The sequence below is a fragment of the Gossypium hirsutum genome, chromosome A08 (genome assembly GCF_007990345.1).
Source record: "Gossypium hirsutum isolate 1008001.06 chromosome A08, Gossypium_hirsutum_v2.1, whole genome shotgun sequence".
Classification (NCBI taxonomy): Eukaryota; Viridiplantae; Streptophyta; class Magnoliopsida; order Malvales; family Malvaceae; genus Gossypium; species Gossypium hirsutum.
Genome location: NC_053431.1, coordinates 116939787 through 116962289, shown reverse-complemented (window position 1 = coordinate 116962289; position 22503 = coordinate 116939787). Strand labels below are relative to the sequence as shown.

At 33.8% G+C, this 22503-nt stretch overlaps 3 protein-coding genes across 19 annotated transcripts; 1 reads left to right on the top strand and 2 right to left on the bottom strand.

Annotated features, from left to right (window-relative positions):
• Window positions 1–10842: 10842 nt before the first annotated feature.
• LOC107926972 (YTH domain-containing protein 1) lies at window positions 10843–19407 on the top strand. Of its 17 annotated transcripts, XR_005899840.1 has the most exons (12): window positions 10869–11323; window positions 12009–12175; window positions 13011–13204; window positions 13284–13535; window positions 13635–13711; window positions 13791–14014; window positions 14108–14154; window positions 14605–14661; window positions 15260–15318; window positions 15394–15553; window positions 17224–18455; window positions 18562–19407. XR_005899840.1 is itself a non-coding variant. In XM_016857920.2 (10 exons), exons 2-10 carry the CDS (start codon window positions 12085–12087, stop codon window positions 15452–15454), a joined length of 1068 nt encoding a protein of 355 aa, XP_016713409.2. In that variant the 5' UTR covers window positions 10843–11323; window positions 12028–12084; the 3' UTR covers window positions 15455–15736. The 17 variants fall into 17 exon arrangements, 14 of the variants coding, with proteins under 14 accessions (XP_016713409.2, XP_016713405.2, XP_016713406.2 ...); XR_005899839.1 differs by having other exon boundaries at window positions 10857–11323; window positions 12028–12175; window positions 13782–14154; window positions 14605–14667; XM_016857920.2 differs by lacking the exons at window positions 17224–18455; window positions 18562–19407 and having other exon boundaries at window positions 10843–11323; window positions 12028–12175; window positions 14605–14667; window positions 15394–15736.
• On the bottom strand, window positions 16432–19109 carry LOC107926970 (subtilisin-like protease 4). Its single transcript, XM_041074881.1, has one exon. The coding sequence runs from the start codon at window positions 19107–19109 to the stop codon at window positions 16845–16847; it is 2265 nt and encodes a 754-aa protein (XP_040930815.1). The 3' UTR covers window positions 16432–16844.
• A 414-nt stretch (window positions 19408–19821) lies between the features above and the next one.
• On the bottom strand, window positions 19822–22253 carry LOC107926971 (subtilisin-like protease). Its single transcript, XM_016857911.2, has one exon. It carries the CDS (start codon window positions 22133–22135, stop codon window positions 19892–19894), a length of 2244 nt encoding a protein of 747 aa, XP_016713400.2. The 5' UTR covers window positions 22136–22253; the 3' UTR covers window positions 19822–19891.
• Between the last annotated feature and the right edge of the window lie 250 nt (window positions 22254–22503).

Genomic DNA, 22503 nt, shown 5'->3' with positions numbered 1-22503 from the left:
CTTTCTTTCTTGATCTATATGTATTCAAAATTAATCCATTTAATCACCAACTTATTCAATTTAGTCCAAAAATATACATTTGAGCACTTTTACACATTAACCCCTAAACTTTCACATTTAATCAATTTAGTCCATATTTCACAAATATACAAAATTCACACAATTCAAACCAAATACATGCTAGCCGAATTTCATAGGGACCCCTAGCAGCCCATAACTTTCATTTATTCTATATTTCAACCCCTCAATTTACATATTTCATAATTTAATCCCTTTTTGACATTTTTGTCAAAAATCACTTTACAAAACTATTAAATCTATCAAAAAATAGTCGTTTTCCATTATCAAACATTCAAAAACTCAAGTATTCATCAATGGAACTTCAAAAAATCATTAACGAATTCAAAAATTAAGGAATGAGCTAGCTAGAATATGAAGCAATTATCTCAAAAACGTAAAAATTATCAAAAACTGAGTCAAAATAGACTTACATGCTTGAACAACAATGGTCAAACATTAAAAGCTTTAAAACCCTTATTTTTTTCCTCACATTCAGCTATTGAAAAGGATGATAGCATGAAAATGGCTTTTGTTTTGTTTAATTAAACTTAATTCACAATTTACTAAATTAACCTTAATTAATAAACATTAAAATCATATAATGGATGTCCATTAATGTCCATTAACATCTAAAATGGTATAATTACCATTTAAGTCCATCATATATAAAAGCCAAAGCTAATTGACACCTTTAACAAATAGAATGCAACTTTTGCATTTTACGCAATTTTGTCCTTTTTTCCCAAACTAAGCTATTAAACAATAAAATTAGCTCACAATATTTTCATACATACATGCTATCATATTGTAAACACCAAAAATAATATTAAATTAATTTTTCAACCTTGGATTTGTGGTTCCAAAACCACTATTTCGATTTAGCTCAAAAACGAGTTGTTACATACTGGTTCAATCGATGGGTCAATTTTTTTCTTTTTCATTGATTCGGGTCTGAAAGAAATTTTATTTGTCTTTGTTTTTGGGTGTTTTAGTGAATCTGAGATTTGTCTATTTGGTGGTTGCATTACATCTTGGAAAGACATGGTGTTCCAGTAGTGGAAGGTTACATAGGAAGAAAGCCAAGAAGAAGAAGAAGAGCGTAGGCATGGTGTTTCAATGACAAAGAATCAAACTCCACCAAATTAGGCAAAAAATGTTAGATTTGTAAAATAAATCTGAAATAAAACTTAATAAGCCAGGATCTATCATGTCAAATCATCAAGAATAAATCAAGAACAAAACTAGATGTGGAAGTATACCTGAATCTATGAATTCCTTGAAGTTTTACCGGATCTTGGGGATTTGATCTTCCAAATTAGTACAAAATAAATTTAGGGAATATCTGCTCTCTCTTTCCTAATGATGGGAAATTAGAAAAGATATCTTGTGAATAATTTGGGGACCATAACCCTAATATTTATAACTTTGGCATATTAGTTCTAATCAGATTCTAATTAGCCTATCATTAATTAGAATTTGATTAGAACTCAAGTACTAGAGTATCTACACATATTTGATCCATACTTTATTTAATAATTAAAGCCCAATAAAATTTTAACCAAATTAGATCACTTTTAATTTGGGCTAACCTATCATGATAGTAAATAATAACATGCAATTACCCTTATTATATATGTGATGTCTATATTTTCCAACAATCTCCCACTTGGACCACATATATATACTAATTACTTTATAATTACATGTCATTATATAACCTTATGAGCTCAAAATTTTACTATCATATCCAAAAGGTATTCCGAACAATCTTGTCCATTATTTATGTAACATAGAAGCAAGGCGACTTTCGTTACATATATCGTAACTAAATCCACCCATGATCACGTATATTAACACAACCAAATGGCATAGATCAAGTATGGATGTGTAGCATGGAAATTACATGCAATATGATCTAAACATGTCTATTTCCAACTGGTCCTCCTTAGTGAGATCAAACCTTACCAAAATCAGAGTGTGAATAAACCAAATAAACTTTATTTCTGCAGAAAATAAACTTAATATCTTTAAACTGAAATAACTGAAAATGTGTCTGTAACATAAGAGCATTTAAAAATACAAACTCTCACTAAACCAAATATGCTTTAAATGACATTACACCCATCTGAGTAGTGTGCTCTTATAAAACCTTAGGTGTAGTTCCTTAGTAAGCGGTTTCTCAATCATGGAGTTTGTCCTAATATGCTTTATAAGCACCTAACCACTCTGAACTTTTACTTTAACAACTAGGAACTTAAAGTCTATGTGTTTTTACTTTGATGTGCTCCTGTTGCTATTGGAATAAAAGACTGCAATTTGCTTTCACAATTTGCACTTTAGTGACAAAATCTTGTATCCATATTCCATCAAAATCGGAGTCTATATACCTGATGATCTCTAACTGATTAGACCTCTGATATGTAAGCATGTAATCATTTGTTCTCTGAAAATACCTTATAACCCTCTTGGATGCTATCCAATGGTCCAAACCAAAGTTGCTTAAAATATCTGCCTAACATCCCAATAGTGTACACAATATTCCAATGTATACAAACCTGAACATACATTAGACTTTCTACTGCTAAAATGTAAAAAATCTAATGCATTTTTTTGTAATATCAAAATCATTCTTTGGGCTTTGATTGAGGCTATACTTATTATTGACAAGCAATATGTTATTAACATATAAAACCAAATATTGAACCTTACTCCCACTAAACTTATGGTATATATAAATATCAATAAAATTTATCTCTAAACCGAATAAGATAATCATTTGGTAAAATTTGTAATTTTATTGACGAGAAGTTTGCTTAAGCCCATAGATGAAATTCTTTGCAAATCATTAACTTTGCATCATTAGACACAAAGCTTTCTAATTGTACCATATAAATGTATGATCAATGTTACCATTGAGAAACTATTAACTTAATATTCATCTGATGTATCTTAATGTCAAAATATTCTACTAAAGCCATTATAACCATTTCTCTAGCGGACCTTTTTAATGACATTTATTCTTGAGGTTGTTAAGTTTGTTCTTCTGGAACAATTACCTCATCTTGAATAAGGAGTTGTTCAACATTGTCTTATTAAGGTTCTAGATTCACTTCTTAATCAATAATAGGTATGAGAACCTAAACATCATCACAAGTGATAGTAGGAATTGAGTTAAAATCCAATTCCTCCTCAAACGTAATGTCTCTAACCTTCTTTCTCCCCCCAAACTCAACATCCTAAAAGAATGTTGCAATTCTCATCTAAAAAATATTCCTAATTGTGGGATCATAAGACTTATAGCCCTTAGATCACTCAGTATTTCCTTGACCCTTATACTTTATAGACATCAAAGAAGTCAGAAGTGATGTCATTTCAACATTATCGTTTTTAAAAAAAACGTTTCTCAATTTCGTTAAGGAAACTTTGGCCTGAGTAATCTTTTTAGATTTTTTGTCCCTAAAGGCTTCTGAAATGTTGTCTTCATGATTATTAGACTCGTGCAATTTGAACGATCCCACGTGTTTTTCGCAGTGAGAGGTGCAAGTTGTTCTTCCCTTAGTGCAATGTCTATGTTCATACAGCCAAACACTATAAGTAAGTTCCTTTTCTATTCATTGAAATTAGTCCCATTAAGCATGGATATAGAATTTATGTTAGCAGATAATGTGGCAGTAGAAGATGAATTAGCTGAATATAGAACAAAAAATAAAAATAAACTCACATCAATATTCATAAGTAAATAATAAATTCAGGATAATGGATATCAAATACAACATTAATATCAAGTCTTTGGACAATAATATTAACAGTAAATAGTACTCTTGTTGTAGCAATCAAACATTGACAAGAAATAACGTCAAACAATTAATTAATCTTTGGACTAACTTATTGCTCACATAAAATACCTTATAATTGTCACACATTTACCACCTCAGATGCCGTTGAAATTCTGCCAAATATTAACTTACCTTTGGGTCAATTAATAAACGCATGAAATCACAAAAACATATAATCATCTTGATATTTTAAATAAACTAATCTACACAAAAGAGGTCACTTTGGTTGCATTTTGTTTCAACTAATCTATTTAAAATATTAGACATCCTTAATTAAAACCTAAAGCCAAAATCTGAATTTATTTGTTTCAAAGTATTTCTTTTAATTTCATCTTTCGATCAAATTAAAAGATAATAGTATATATATGTATATATTTATCCTAAAACAACATTCAATGATATTCGCAAATATAATAATAGTTGAATAAATCATAAACCATAAGACTTCAAATTTAAACCAAAATAATTTGAATAAAGGTAAACCTCATCATATCGGAAACTCCATTAATATTTCATCTTTAAACAAAATATTAACTTGTAAGTGATATATTAGTGTAATAATCAAACATTGACAATAAGAACATGTCGAACCATAAATCTTCCTTGGGGCCAATTTATTGCTCACATGTAAAACCGAATAATTGTCATATGTCTATTACCATAGTTGCACATGTAATATTATTAACTTTCATTTGGGCCAATCAATATTGACATTGTAACAACCCGGTTTAGACCCTAGTCTGAATAGTAGTTTTGAGACCAAAAATCTGAGTCAAAAAAATATTTTAATATTATTTTCCGTGTTTACAGTATGTGGTTAAGCATGTGTGAAAGTTTCGTATGAAAATTTGATCGTTTGTATGCTCAATTTGATAAAAGGACTAAATCGCAGAAAATAAAAAAGTTGTGTGCTACATGAATAAGTGCCGAATTGACATGGCTTATTAATTATGAGGTCCTTATGTTGATATTAGACCATTGAATTTATGAATGGACATATATGTCAAGGGTTAGTGGACTTTAAATGTATATAATAAGGTTATTTTGGTAAATGATGAATTAATGTTTATTAGTTAAACAAAACATGATTTTTGCTTCATCTTTTCATCATTTTGCCGAAAGTCCAAAGAAAATAAGAAAGGAATAAAATATTTTAGGGTTTGGCTCCTTTTGATTGTGATTAAGGTATATTTTTTGATCGGTTTTCGATAATTTTTACGTTTTTGTGATCGTTGCTTTGTGTTTTATTAAGCCCATGCCTCAATTTCTGAATTTTTTTATGATTTCATAAGATGCCATTGTTTATTTTGTGAGGTTTGTGATGTTAATTGATGAAAAATGAAAGACATGTGTTAGATTAATATGTTTTGTATTTGAATTTTTGATGAATTTGAGTAATTTAGGCTAAATTGTGAAAATGAGATTTTTAGGGACTAAAATGTGAAATCAATGAAATATATGGGTTTATATGAGCTAAGGGAACATTCGGCCAAGCATGTGTAATATGAAATTATGTGTATTTTGTGATTTTATGAATTAGGGACTAAAGTGTTAAAATGTGAAAATATGAGGGCTAATTTGTAAAATTCCATAAACATGTGTTTATGGATTGATTTGAATGAATTTGAGATTGAATAAGTCAAATTTGAATGTGTATAGATCAAGAACTAAAGAAAATGGAATTAGATCGGGAAAAGTGGAAAGTAATTGAATAGCCGTTCGTTTCCGTTCATTCTCGTACGAGGTAAGTCTATACATAAATAAATGTGTTTGAATTGATTATTCATGCTTAAATGATATTGAATTATGATGAATGGTTATAGAAACTGAATATGTGAAATTGAGGAAGTTTCGATAATGTGACGACGTCTAAAAGCCCCGTACGAACCATAGGAATAGTTAGGATACATATGTCACTACATAGGATTCCGATATGGGACTTCATGTAAGATCAAATTTGGGACGTTGGCATCGATTCGAGATTTACGTGTAAGATCATGTCTGGGATATCGGCATCGTATTTGATTTCGTGTAAGACCCTGTCTGGGACAGAGGCATCGATATTTGATTACATGTAAGACCACGTCTAGGACATTGGCATTGTACGAGCTTTCCGAGCTATCCGCGTATCCTATTTGATTCCGTACGATTCAACGAACATCCCGAGAAATGAATAACTATGTGAATGTATATCTGATTCAGGTACGTATGAACTGTATATGGAATTTGACAATGAAAGGTGAGTATGAATATGATCTTTTGTTATGTGAGTTACATGGAAATGTGATGTACTTATAAGTAACTGATTATCAACAATTGAGCTAAATGAGAAATATGAACTTACTATTGTGTTATGCCATGATTCATATGAATGAATTGATTTAAATTGTAATATGTGATAAGTTTATTTGTATATGTCTTACTAAGCTTTTGAAAACTTACTTTGTGTGTTTTTCAATTGTTTTATAGATTATCGAAGCTATCGGAAGCTTGGGGATCGTTGAGGATCATCACCACGCTATCGAACTCTATTTTTGGTACCTTTTGAAAATGTATATATCAAAGTATGGCATGTATAGGCTAGGATTAATGTGGTGTGTTTTGAGATGGGTATATCATGCCATGAGATATGGCTTGATTATGGTTAAACTTATGGTTTGATTTTGGTATATGATGTGTGATGCAAAAATGGTAAATTTGGTGTATATATATGGCCTAGTGAAATGGTTTTTTTGGTAAGTTAGTTTTGTGGTTGAAATGGTTATAAATGTGATATGAATCATGTGTTCATGGTATGAATTAGTTACATAGAATTAGTATGTTTGAGTTGGAATTATGTATGGAAATGATTATTGATATTTAAGTATGAGTGATGCTTGTTTTGGAAATGTTTTGGTTGCATATTGGGTTATGAAATGTGGCCTTAAAAGCTTATGCATATAGGGTGGCAAAATGGCTTTTCAAGTAGCCTATTTTGTCCACACGGGCAGAGATACAGGCATGTGTCTCAGCCATGTGTGACACACGGTCATGTTACACTACCGTGTGTCCCCTAGGGTAGTCCTACAATTTAAAGTCAGTCTCAAGCCCAGCCTAGACAAACAGACGTATCTGGTGGCCGTGTAAGGCACACAGCCTTGGCACATGGGCGTGTGTGGCCATTTCGAACGGTACACGGGCTATAAACACGGGCATGTGGTTAGCCATGTGACCCAAGTCAGTTTCGACCATGGCCAAGGCACACAGGCATGTCTCCGGTCATGTAGATAAGTCAATATGTATGCCCTGTTTTGACACGATTTTGACACATGGGCATGTATAATACCGTGTGAGGCACACGGCCTGTTCACACAGGCATGTGACCTTTGTAACTTGGAAAAATTGTATAGTTTCGAGAGATTTTGTATGTGTTTGGATTTGTCCCGATTCTTTCCTAAAGCATGTTTAAGGTCTCATTGACCTAAGAAAGGTACTTTGTGATGATGTTTGACTATAATGCTATGATGTGTGAATGATATTTGTGAAATGATTATAAAATGTTCCGATAGGTCTGCAAATGCCTCATAACCCTAGTCCGGCAATGGATAAGGGTTAGAGGTGTTACAAACATAACTTAAGTTACATGCACACAACCTTTTATATTTTAAAACAAAATAATTTATACAAAAAAAATCACTTTGGTGACTTATTGCTTAGATTAAGTTATTTTAATATATATATAAGCATACCAATATTCAAATTTGAAATTTTCATAACAGTTAAAGATCAAAACTAATTTTTTTTATTGCTATATAGTTTCCTAAATAACCCAAAATAAGGTTGTCTAAATAGCACAATAAAAAAACCCAAAACCTTAATCTTTAACTGATATATATATTAACCATATATGTCAAAACCGAACGGAAATAATGTAGTAATCCAATGCCAAATAATTAACAAGCACATGTATTCATAATTTTGGCATAGACAAAACACCAAAATAATTCACGTATATACATATATTTAAAATCAAATAGAAAAAAAACGTACCCTACATATATCACGTAAATCCAAACTTGTATTTATGATTAAACAGAGATTCAAATGAATACTTGAAATAAAAACTTCAATTCAATATATCTCATAAATAAAACCATAATAGTTGACATAAAAATTCATACCATAGACTATATCAATATAATTTAACAGAATATTAGAAATAATAATATGTCAAATCCAAATATTATTCGACCAAACTTAAAACTAAGCATATATGTGTTTATATCTTGGCAGCATAGATAATTGAAATTCATCGACTAATATTAATAACTTAAAAATAAGCAATTATGCCAAGAAAAGGAATCAAAATAGGTGGCACAATTGGCAAATTTCAACAGCAACTATGATGCAAAGCATTAAACATTAAATATTAATTTATCTTGCACCAAAGCGCCCATAAATTTGAATATATAACCATAAAAAAAATTAACTTCAGTGATATCCATCAAAACTTAATTTCATCAATTAAACTATAAAAGATATCTTATTGAATAATGATTATAAACACCTATTCACGCCAACTATAATCATGTATTAATCCTCAAAATCATTGATATGCATATAATATATACACACACAATATTTACACACAATTATATAATAAAAAAATAATACTGATTTTCCTTACATATGTCATGTAAACTCAAAATTTATATTCATGACTAATGAAATTACCATAAAACTTCTTTATACATACAAATATTTTAAAAACAAATCCATAACCACCAAATATAAATTCATATAACCAACAAAAAAAAAACTTATAACCTTTAAGGTAATTTGCAGCCGCTGATCTTAATATATATATTTATTTTCTTATAGACAAAACTTGATTCTTAAAAGAATTGATAACATAAAAATTCGTCATATAAACAAATCATAAATTTTGCTAACATAATCAAACTAATATGTTTAGGCAAAACATAATAAAAATGTTATGATAATAAATCCATAAAAAAATTAATGATTAATAATCAATCACCATTAATGATTAATTATCAATCACGTTTTAATAGTCAAGCATTAACTTATATTTTATAAGAATAATATTCATATATAGGTAATAAATTACCGGACCAAATCAATTGAAGTCAAAATCACATGGGTTAGGTCATTGTGAATTGAAAGATAGTAATTTACAAAAGACAATATCAAAAATTGAAAGCAGAAATTACGTAGGTTTAGTCCACAGTAATTTCAATTTCAAAAGAAAAGTGAAATCTTTTATGTATAAACCCTAAAAGGATTGAATTGTAATTAAGCAAAACTTAAAAGAAATTTATCAAGAATTTAAAAAATTCAACATGAAATATCATACTATGAAATTTGAAAATCAAATCAATCAAAATTAATAGAGAATCAATTCATTCTCAATGATTCAACATGACGAGGCTCTAATACCACTTGTTAGATTTGTATAAATCTAAAATAAAACTTAATAAACTAGGATCTATCATGTCAAATCATCAAAAATAAATCAAGAACAAAACTGGATGCGGAAGCGTACCTAAATCCATGAATTTCTTGAAGTTTTACTAGATATTGGGGATTTGATCTTCCAAATTAGCACACAAGAAATTCAGAGAATATCTGCTCTCTCTTTCCTAATGATGGGATATTAGAAAAGATATCTTGTGTATAATTTGGGGACCATAACCCTAATATTTATAACATTGACATATTAGATCTAATCAAATTCTAATTAGCCCATCATTAATTAGAATTTGATTAGAACTCAATTACTAGAGCATCTACATATATTTGATCAATACTTTATTTAATAATTAAAGCCCAATAAAATTTTAACCAAATTAGATCACTTTTAATTTGGGTTAACCTATAATGATAGTAAATAATAACATGTAATTACCCTTATTATATATGTGATGTCCATATTTTCCAACAAAAAAAGATTTTTTTTTACACTCTTCTTCTCCTCCTCCTCCTCTTATGTTATTAAGGTTTTTTTTTTCAATTTCTTCTTAAATTGGGGGGGTTTTCATTGTGAACATCTAACGTGACAAGTTAACTGGCCACATTATTAGTTAACTTGCCCTATCAGCGGTCCCGTTAAAATACTAACGGGAAATTTTAATTAGTAACCGTTAGCCACTGTTTTGTTTTTTTTCAAAAGTTGAGTGACTTAAATGAAACTTAGGTTACTATTTTGTTAGCTACCCTAAAGTTGAGTGACTGTTGGTGTAATTTACCCTTAATTTAATACTAAAATATGTAATAAGTACATTTATTCTTCATAAATTTAAAATTTAATTTTTTATTTTTATTTTGAAAATTTTAATTTTTTCATTTGGTAGATTTTCAAATTTAAATTTAACCGTTAATATATTAAAATTATTTTATTAAATTTCGGTTCATTACAATTAAACTTGTCCATGAATTAGGTGAGCTAACTTGGGCTGGACTTAGACAAAATTTTGTATGTTGTGAGTCAACTTGGCTCGAATTCACTCATTATTTTTTAAACAGTGAAATAAGCTTTTTGGTTGGGTTGGGTAGAAAAAAGGCTTGGGCTTAGGAACTGGGTTGTAGCCGAAGTTATGGATAAGTCTAATTACAACAATTTTCAATTATATTACTACTAAGTATTTTTTTTATTTTAAAATGTCATACTAATAAATTTAACAAGAAGAATAATAGTGTTAACAATGAAACTTGAATTTTGAAATATAAAAAATAGCGATAAGGGAGAGCAATTTTTGGGTTTAATCTAATTTTTTTTTTGTTTCGGTTTAGTAAGATGGAGAGGTTTGATCGGTTTTGATCTTGGTTTAATCTGTTATTAATTTTTAAATCCTGTAATTAAATCGATCAAATAAGTAGACTTATTTTATAATATAAAATAAATATCTAACCATATAAACCCGATCTACTCAAGATCAGTTAATCAAAATAATCGACCGAATCAAAATTGATTTTAAATCGATTTTCTTAACTAAAATCAATTAAATCAATTTTCTCATATTAAAATTGATTAAATCAATTCCAAAAAGATATCAACAGATTCGCATTGTCTGTGATTCACGAACACACGCAACATTCTCCGATCTGTCCACCTTCAGCCGAAACCAACATAAAGCAGCTGCTGGATCGCCAATCTCAAGACCCGCAAATGGGAAAAAATAAAGAGGTAAAGTTACCTATACTCGGCGTATAATTTGGAAGGTTCAATTCCAAGAAATGAAAATCGAAAAAAAAAAAAACAAAAACAAAAAAGGGAAACAAAAGTTAGGGTTCATTTACTACAGGCAAGGCCAAGACACTAATACATAGCCAATCACTTGGTACCTCCACTTCCACTTCCACTTCAACTTCAGCTTCAATTTCAACACTCCTGTTTTGCTTTCTGTTTGGTTTTCCCTCTTAAACAGGTACTCGCTTTCACTTCTTTCTTTTCTCTTAATATTTTTTCGCTTTACCTTCTGCTTGGTTGCTGAGAAACAATAGTAGAAGGAAAATGGGAGGAATTCCTTTACATAATTAGTTTTGAATTGTTTTCTGAAATTTCCCTAATGTTGAATATTAACTTTACAAAATTCATTTCGCCTATGAATATAAGGAATTGGCTATAATTTATCTTAGTATTAATTCTTTTATTTATTCATGAGAATTTATTTGTTATGCGTTCGGCCTTAATGGTATACTAAAAAATTAAATGGACGAATAGAATAGAATAGACTTGTGATGCAAAATACATTTCCAAACATTCTCCTTGAAAATTCTTTTAATGGGATTAACAAAAAGAAACTGTATTTACTTATTAGTTATTACTGTAACTATATCCTACTTTTTTCTTTATTTATTTTCTAAATTGCTTTTCTGTATGATTTTTTTTTTTGGGTATTCTCCATGTCTAATTTTGCTATAAGGTAACTTGAAGTAATAGTTCATGTTTAGCCTAGAAAAGTTGTATTTTCTTTTACATTTAATACTTCTTTCCTTCTGCCCATAGTCCATATCCGGTTACTGCTGCTGATGGTAGAGATTCTGGATACTGAACACTGTTTTTTTTTTTTGAATTGGATTGCTAAATATATATATATTTTTCAAATACAGTTGCATTGTCTTTCCGCAGAGTCTGGCTTGATTTCTTTTTCATTAATCTGCATTGTGATTGGAGGTGAATAAGGATATGTCTTCTGATACTGCAAGAGAAAATGCATCTGTAGTTGATTCATCGGTGACTGAATGGAAAAATGACATGGGAAATTCAGATGATTTAGGTAAAATTATGGCTTCTTCTTGTTTAAGACATCATTATATGTTTCTACCTTTAATTGATCTGAAATTCATCTTTCCATGTATATGTTTACATCTTATGTTGAACATGATTTTAGTTCATTGGTTGTAGGCCTAGAATTATTTTAAGACTAGAAAAAGAAGTTTTATGATCTCCCTCTCTCTTTAACTTGCTCAGAACCTACATATCGCACTTTGGGACACATAATTTTGAAGTCCTATTATGCTATAAATAATGAGAGCAGTTATTGTTTATCAGGTTTTGAATATGTGTACGAGTTGTAGCCTCCTTTATTTGCATTATTGGTTCTATCATGGCTGTATGATCATAACTATATTTTCTTGCATGTGAATCCATAAGAAGTGATCCCATTTTCTCATTTGATTGGCTAATGGTTGTGTAAAGATAAGACGTTAAACAGAAAACAAGCAGCATAGAGATCCAGCTTTGTTGAAATCTTTTCACTTTACTTTGTGATACAGTATTTAGGAAAGTATACATTGTCAATAGAGTTTAGAAACTATTTAATCTTTTTCTTCTTTAATTTTTGGTGAGTTGGTTCCAGTGGCCAAGTTTTGTTACAGTCCATCTAGTTTTTGCTGACATCGGCATTGAGTTCTCTTTCTAATATATGTACATGCATATATTCACACACTATGATAAAGTGATGAAGTGAGTTAAGATATGTACTAAAGTGCAGGTTTGTGCTTTTAATGATTTTCATGTTCTTGAACCGTACAGAATCAATTACATGGTAACAGCCTCTGTTAATTTGTATTTTCAAGTTTTATTCATTGTATGAATCTGGTTTATGTCAGAGAATGAGGATGGCTATCTCTTTAAGGCACAAGACCTAGAGCATTCTCATGTGGCAGAGAAAAGGGGCAAATTGTGTAATACAAGATATTTCATCATTAAGAGTTTGAACCACCAAAATATTCAACTATCAATTGACAAAGGAATTTGGGCTACTCAAGTCATGAATGAACCAATTCTAGAAGATGCTTTTCATGTAAAATCCCTCTTATTTTAGTCTTATGCAATTATTTATGTCTAGATATTTTATTCTGGCGGATTTTCTTGTATTGCAGAATTCTGGTTGTGTTATTTTAATATTTAGTGTCAACATGAGTGGTTTCTTCCAAGGTTATGCCCAAATGATGTCTTCTGTTGGATGGAGGCGAGATAATGTTTGGAGCCAAGGAAGTGGTAAAGGTAATCCTTGGGGCCGCAGTTTTAAGGTCAAATGGCTCTGCTTGAATCACCTGCCTTTCCAAAAGACTCTACACCTTAAGAACCCATTGAATGACTACAAACCTGTCAAAATCAGCAGGGACTGCCAGGTTTCCTTTATATTCACAATTATTTCTTCTTCTTCTTCTTCTTATAACTAAGCATCCCTCTCCTTCACGGTAATATTTTTATTCATGTTTTCTTTTTAGGAATTACCTCTAGATATAGGGGAAGCTCTTTGTGAGCTCCTTGATATGAGTAATGATGTGGATGTTTTGCTGAAAAGGTATCTCCAAGCTGCATGTTCTATTAAAATCATGAGCGTTGTTGAATTTTGTGAACTCATGCTGGATTAGTTATACCAGGGATGATCTAGCTTCAAAGAGGCCTTGCCTAGAACATCCATATTCTTTAGGAGATCAAGATTATAGTGTGCCTCCGCTGCATGTGCCTTGGCCTGGTACACCTATGCCTTACAATCCCTTCCTCTATCAGCATCAGGCGGACCCAAATAGATTCCATTTAACACATCCGCATACTTTGGCCACTGAGTATTTTCCTACCAGTATGGGAGCATCAAAGGTTGCAAGTATGAAAAATTCTCGCATCAACAGAAATCTCACCAATCTACAAATAAACCATGATATGTCTACTCAATTTGATGCTTGGTGTTTATGTGCAGAAAGCCCACTTGCTAGTACCTTGACTGAGGATGATTTCCTTGAAATGGTATTGGGAACCTGTCTAAGCTCTATTTTATATTCTGTTGAAGTTTAATTTATATGCTCTTTTGCTAAGCGGATATGTTCCTTGTCGTCATATATAATGTGATTAATCAGAGAAGCTAGATTTCTCAGGTTAGTATTTACCGAGAGCCCTGTCACCCTAACTTTCCACTTCTCTTCCTTTACAAAGAATTCAGCGCAGTGAATCCTGCCACATGTTTCATGTGCTCAATGCGTTGTTTTTCCTTGATCAACTGTGGACATAAAGATTGGCACACTTTATTAAACTTTTGGCCGATGCATGACCAATCTGCAGATGAAGCGCCGCAGTTTCTGCTTTATCACCAAAAGAACCCCCCCTTCTTTCTCTCTCAGAATAGTCTTGCTCGGTTATATCTTAACCTTTTCTTCTTCTTTTTTTCCTTTAATGTCTTACTCCTTATTTTGGTTGCAGACATATGAAGAGTACCTAGAAGCTCATGGCAGAACAAGCAAACAACTATGCCGCCCTGTCAGTGTACTTTCTATTAATAACTCTGACTGGTTATTTGTATACTATATCTGCTACCTGTATCTGTCAATGCAATGCAGTACTGTATCAGTTTCCTGGTCAATTAATTGTGTAAATAATTTAATAGAAGTTGCTTATTTTTATGACATGCTACCACCGGCTAATTGCATCTGCCAAGATGTCCGGGGTCCTATTTGGGATAGTTTGGCTGATTGTCTTAGAGTTATGAAACACTAGCAGGCAGACAAGTAGCTCATCTCTGTACGAAAAGAAAATGTGTACTCATAGAAATTCTTTCATCCAAGTCTGGCCTTTGGCCTGACCCTTTATTGCGCTAGGAGCAGCGAATGAATATCTGTGCATGTTTCTCTGATTGGTTTTTAAGTTTTTTTTTAATGCTGAACTTACTCCCATGACCAGGGAAGTAACAATAATAAAGGAAATAAACTGAATGAATGGATGAACTTAGTTTTATCTGCCCCACGGGAGTTAGGAAATTTGACTTGTTATACACCGTAGCTTGGTCTAGTAGTGTGGCACAAGCTTTGACATACATGCTGAACCTCATGTTTTTAATATAGTAATGTATCTTTGGCAGGTGATGATACCATCTCCGACAGTGCAAGAGTCAACAAGTGGAAAGCATGGAGATGATTCGTGAGTAATTCAAATTTAGTACTGAATATTTCAATTTGATTTTTTCTTTACTTGCTTAGCTTCATGCATTTGTAGAAACACAAGTTTGGTAACCGACCGGCGCCATTCTCGTAAGAGGACACATAACTTGTCCTAGATTGTTTCTAGCTCCAGTGCTTGAGAGATCGTGGTTTTTTTTTTTCCCGTCCATTATCATCTGGTGGAGCTCAAATTGACCTCAAGGTGGTTATTAAGTGTAAGTAAAAATTGTTAATTGAATCTGATACTTGAGAATTGAGATACAATTTAGACACATAATTTTGTCATGTTGTACACATTTATGTACTCTATTCTATGAACTGATTGTAGTATTTTTACAAGGGGCAACTTGCAAATTTGTATAGAAATCAATGGCAATGTCATGCCCCAACTTTTAACATTCTCCCTCTCTCTCACACACACCTAATAGATAAAGAATAGCTGCATTACCCTTTTTCTATTATGGGAAGAACAAGAACCTGAGTTTTGACTTATGCTATAACACTATATTTATTAATTCCAAAATTCGAATTTGATTTATAATCCTTTTTATTTTCATGATATTCTCTGTTACTATGCTATTTGAACTCGAACTTTGGTATGTGTTTCATGTGAATTTCAAGATTTTCATGTGTTTGAAAACTTTTTTTAAAGGATTATTTTTTTTTATATTCATGTTAGGATATAAGTTGAAAGCATTTATTGAGTGTGTATTTAAAAAGAAATTTGAAGAAAGAACATATAGAAATAATAAACGGTTGAGATGGTTTTGATTTTTTTGGTTAGATTAACATGGAAAGTTGAAGAAAAAACATATATAAGCTTTTACGAAAAATAGAATTTTTTTTTTTAGTTAAAAAAGAAATAAAATTATGAAAAGTTTTAAAACAAAGTGAAGTCAAACTAACAAGTGAATTTAAAATTTTACTTTTTACGAGTATAGAACTTTGATCGATGGATTATGTATAAATGGTTAAAGAGTTTTAGATAGTCAGATGGGATTGGCAAGAAAACTAGTACAAGAATTTGAAGAGTAAGAATGCTTGATGGCGTTGTTAGTTGAAATCATGTGATTTCCAGGATTAAGATGTAGGTGTATTTCTTCATAGTATGTTTGGTATGAGAAATTTGGTTATTAAAATATTTGCTCTTGGGATTAAGTTCGGAATATTTAGGATAAATTTGCAGTAGTTGACGATTAAAATATGAATCCAGAAAGAAAAACTTCAACTTAATGCCCACTTATCCTTCAAAATCTTCTTCATCAACTGTTATAAGTTCATGTTGGCCAGTTCTATTTGATAATTTTATTGTTTTATAACCATTAGGAATAAAGTGAGGGGCCACATCTACTTTTCACTTGGTATGGACTTAATTTGCTTGTTTTGCAAACGGAAGAACCTGTTGAATAAAAATAGAGAAATATTAAGATATTACAAGACTGCAATAGCATCTTGTAGTAGCTGTAGATTTCTATGAGAATACATTTGATTGCTTGCTTTTATGTCTTACTCAAACATTACTGCGATTGGGCTCCTAACAGAGTATTTAGCAGACACCCATTTGATGAACCCTTGAGTGTATTCACCTGTTTTATAAGTTGAATCAACTCGAGTAAATGTTACCGAGTAAGTTGCCTTCTGGTTTATCTCTGTGAAGTATAGTGTACTAGGCTTCACAATCACATCAATCCCTTTTGGGGCCCAAACGTTAACTTCATAGGCTGAATTTGCCTCACCAACATTTGTCACAGTCCTTGTGTATGTCTGAGATGGTCCGAGTTTGATGGAAAATGAAGGATAGTTTAGCTCTCCTTCCGGTATACTTGGTTTTTCTGAGCACTTGACTGATCTATGTGCAATTATACCAACTTCCTCATCTTTGTAGCCCAAACCGCAAAGATATGGAATATAATCATCTGGTTGGATATCATAAATCAATCCTGGTTTATCTGCCCTGGACGGATTAACATGGCCAGCACCAGTAGCAAACATATCGGCAGGTTGAAGTGTTTCATCAACAATGAGTTTGCCTCCGGTATTGAATAGGTCAGTAGAAGTCATCATAGCAGATTTAATGGCAGCTGGTGACCAAGTAGGATGAGAGCTCTTGAGTAAGGCTGCAATGCCACTGAGATGAGGGCATGACATTGATGTGCCAGACATTATATTGAAAGTGGATTTTGAGTTCATGTTATTGTCAAGAGGAAATGGCCATGCTGCCAGAATATTCACGCCAGGGCCTATAATGTCCGGTTTCAGGATGCCAGGGCTCGCCAGGCTGGGGCCTCTTGACGAAAAGGAAGCAACAGAGGGAGATGACAGGTCTCTTAAGACGGTTCCTCTAAATAAGATTGTCGCTGTAGGTGCTGCTGTTGAATTTAAATAAGCTTTTATCTTCAACCCAGCAGCATAGCTTACATGGGTTGCTGGAAGAACATGAACATCGGCTGAAACACTGAAGCCATCGGTTTCTTGATTCATAAGAATCATAGCAGCACCACCAGCATTTTTCACTTCCAGTCCTTTAGCAATTCTTGCTATTCCACCACCTCTTTCACATAAAACCACCTTGCCTTTGACATCTATACCTTTCAATGTTCCCTCGCCGCACAATGCAGACTCTTGTTTACCATTCATGCCGGCATAAACAAGTTGCAACAGCTTGGAAGGAAAGTCATTGGGTTGGAAAACGGATTCTCCATCAAATTCTTCTCCATTTCCAAGCTTTGCCGTGGCTACAATTTTTCGATCTATGGTGCTTGCTCCCACTGTGAGAAGCCATGGGGCTTCATTTGACAATGTGGTGTTGGAAGGGCCAGAATTTCCAGCTGAGCAACTAACAAATATTCCATTCTTCATTGCTGCAAATCCGCCTATGGCTATGCTGTCCTGGAAAAAGGGAACGGCTTCTTCCCCGAGAGAAAGTGAAAGCACATCGACACCTTCCTCAATAGCGGCATCCAATGCAGCTAGTATGTTGCTCTCTGCACAGTCTTCTCCGAAGCATACTTTATAAATTGCCAGGTGAGCAAGTGGTGCCATCCCTGCGGCCATACCCTTGGCATTTCCCAGCACATCAGCATAGTTTACAAACCGACCTGCAGCAGTGCTAGCTGTGTGAGTCCCATGTCCATCTTCATCATTAGGTGGTTCAACCACCTTTCCCTTGGTCATATTTCCATCAATATTGAAGGACCTTCCGCCAATTATTTTGTTGTTGCAGGCTGTAAATTCACATTTTCCTTTCCATTTTTCCGGTGGAGGTGGCATTCCTTCATCACTGAATGAAGGATGGTCAAGCAAAACTCCACCATCCAGCACGCCAATTATCACACCTTTTCCAAAATTTGATTCTTTCCAAATTCCCAGTTCCTGTTGCAGCCCCAAGAAACGAGGAGTGTGTGTTGTCTGTTTACGCAGTATCCTTTGAGGATGTGCTGAGATAAACCCCTTTTTTGTTCCCATGGCTTGCACTTCCTCCTCTGTCAGTCTAGCTGCAAAGCCGCTGATGACCATTTTGTACGAATAAACCATCCTTGGCTGCGTATCTGAGCTTGCAGTATGCAATGGAAGAAAAGATTTGTGCCAGCTTTCTACATCCAGATTGTCTGATTGTCCAAGAACTCCTACATCAGGCTGCTCAACTCGGACAATGTAAGTCTGCAACTTATTCTTTTCAATCTCTTTTGCAGAAGAAAATTTACTTCCTCGAACAATCAAGGAATGAAAGTTGAACAGGAAAATGAAACAGATGAAGTAACTCATATCCATCTTGGATGGGAAATGGCTCTTCTCTAGCAAGTTATAAGAATATTTAGTTTTTTTTTGTGTGTTTCCGAAGCTTCCTTACTCTGCCTATATATACAAATCAAGAGGGAGAAAGATGGCCGGTTTCTCATGTGAGTCTCAATATATGTTGACATCCAGTGTTGGACTATTATATTCACCCCATTAGTTTGTATTTATCCAGTAATAGTTTAACCGGCAACTGAGATGCCGCCTTTGAGTGTTTTATTTATTTGAGCGTTGATTTAGGGGTACAACGGAATAATGAACGATCCTTGTTTTATATTCTTGCCTCTACATTTTTTCTCTTAAAATTCTTCACTACCATGACTGAGTCCTTTCAAAGACTCCTTTGTTTTCTATATTTGAGCCAGTTGCTGATAATATAATAATATTCATGCATATGGTGCGAACAGACGTGGCTTGAAATCCATGGTGTTTTGGCTGAAATGGTCCAAGCCAGTTCATTCAATTTCCCTATATAATCTCAACTTGCAATATAACTTCAATCCCTATTCATAAATAGCAATTGCAAGAATGGCGTATGAACTCAAAACCAATAACATGAGAAAAAAACTTGGAACTTGAAACACGAAATCACGAGTGGATGAAAGCAAACTAGGATTTTGTTTCACTTTTAACATTTATTGAAGGAAAAACATATAAAAGAGAGACTATTGTAATTTGTGAACTAGGAATAATAAATACCAGTAACAAGTTTTTTGCATGAAAAGTTGGCCTTGCATGGGGGCTGCTGGAACTATTGCTTATTCAAATATGGCAACAATTGGGGTGTTAACATCATGTTGAGCAGAAACCCACTTTAAAAGTCCTTGGGAAAATGGCAAGGAGATATTCTTTTGCCTGCTAAATGTAACCGAGTAGGTTTGCTTTTGGTTCACGTCTGTGAAAACAATCTCTTCCGGTTTTACACTAACATCCACCCCTGCTGGGACAAACACTTCATAGGTATAGGATGAGCTTGCTGGTCCAACATTCATCACCGTTCTCGTATATGTCTGAGAACCACCAGATTCCGCCAATAATATAGAAAATGAGGGATAGTTTAGCTCAGCTTCAGCTATTATTGATTCACTGGAACAGTTCACCGTTTGTTGCACAATTGTTCCTACCTCCTCGTCAGTGTAATTCAAGCCACATAAATAAGGGATATAATCATCAGGTTGGATATCATAGATAAGGCCAGGGTCGTTTGCTTTAGATGGGTTAACATGGCCGGCACCAGTCGCGAAGATATCAGCAGTAGTGTTTGTTTCATCAACAATGGGGTTACCTCCCAGGTTAACCAAGCTAGCTGTAGTCATGATCGCAGATTTTATAGCAGCTGGAGACCAATCTGGATGAGAGCTTTTGAGTAAAGCAGCAATGCCACTGAGATGAGGACAAGACATTGAAGTGCCAGAAATCATGTTGAATGTTGAGTTTGTATTTGTTTTGTTTTCTACTGAAACTGGCCATGCAGCTAGAATGCTTACACCAGGACCAATTATATCTGGTTTCAGGATCCCAAAGCTTTGCAAACTTGGGCCTCTTGAGGAGAAAGAAGTGACTTCAGGAGCAGTTTGCTTTCCTAGTACTGTACCTTTGAATATGATTGTAGCTGTTGCATTCATGGTCGAGTTTATATACTTTTGGATGCTCAAACCAGTCTCGTAACCCACATGGGTTGCAGGAAGTACGTGAGGATCAGCTATGGTGCTGAAACCATTAAGTTTGTCATTCATGAGGATCATGGCAGCGCCACCATTGTCTTTTACTTCTTGGCCTTTGTCAATTCTTCCTATATCGCCACCTCTTTCACACAGAACCACTTTTCCTTTGACATCAACATCTTTCAATGACCCCGGGGCGCAAAATGCCGATGCTGCCTTGCCATTTGCCCCTGAATATACAAGAGGCAGTAAAGTTGAAGGGAAATCATTAGGCTGATAAAGGGATTCACCATCAAAAGTTAATCCATTCCCTAGCTTTGGTACAGCTGCTATGCTCCTGTCAATGGTGCTTGCTCCGACTGTAAGAATCCATGGAGCCTCATTTGATAAGGTACCATAGGAAGGACCTTCGTTTCCAGCTGAGCAGCTCACAAATACACCCTTCTGAATTGCTGTAAATGCACCCAAGGCAATTGAGTCCATATAGAAGGGAATTGAACCACCACCTAATGAAAGTGAGAGGACATCCACTCCATCCTCAACAGCGGCGTCCATTGCAGCCAATATTGCACTTTCAGAACAACCCGCTCCACATACTTTGTACATTGCCAAGTGAGCTAAAGGTGCCATCCCACTTGCTGTGCCATTGGCATTGCCAAAAACATTTGCACCCTTCACAAAATTGCCACCAGCTGTGCTTGCTGTGTGAGTGCCATGACCTTCCTCGTCAGCCGGTGGCCCAACCTCACCTTCTACAAAACTTCTTGCCCCAATCAGCTTGTTATTGCATCCCCCTTCAAACTCACATTTCCCCTTCCATTTCGCTGGTTGGGGCGGCATTCCTTCGTCACTGAATGAAGGGTGACCCGGGGTTATTCCAGTGTCTAAAACCCCAATTATGACTCCCCTACCATAATTTGATTGGTTCCAAAACCCAAGACTTTGCTGCAAACCCATGAAGTCAGGACTATGTGTTGTATGTAGAGAATATACTTTCTCAGGCCAAACAGATTTGATCCCTTCCTTTCTTTTCATTGCTTCTGCTTCCTCTGCTGTTAGCTTTGCAGCAAATCCTGTAACCACATTTCGATACGAAAAAACCATCCGTGTCCTCTGGCCGGGGATGGTAACCGGAAGGAATGATCGATACCAACCATCCAAATCTACTGCTTGTGCAAAGACTCCCTTTGGTTTCTTAAGGTGAACAATGTAAGTTGACAAGCTGCTTTTCCCATTTTCTTTGCTAGCCACTGCTAGAGGAACAATAAACATGAAAACAAGATTAACTAAACAAATAGCACCCATTTCTGGCACCAGTTTAGTACTTCTTCTCTTCATATTGATTGAAGGAACGGAGAATCCTAATTTTTGAATTACTCGGTATGTATACTACCATATGCATACATATCCTTATATAGATAGTTCCTCTAGGTCGGTTCATAGGGAACTTGGTATTCCCCGCTGCTGTATCCAGTTAGAAAACAAAGTGTTGACGGACCTTGTGTATGACAGATACATTTGAACATTGGGAACTGCTTCAGCAAAGTCAAACTGGTATTTACTTGTGGTTTTACTTGATTGTTTATTATGTAAAAAATGGTCATTTTACGTAAGTGTTTAAGGAAATTTTTGCCTAGTCTTTTGGGACGAATTGCTATGATGAACACGCTTATGACAAAGGATGGGACATTGAGTTGTGAGGAGGA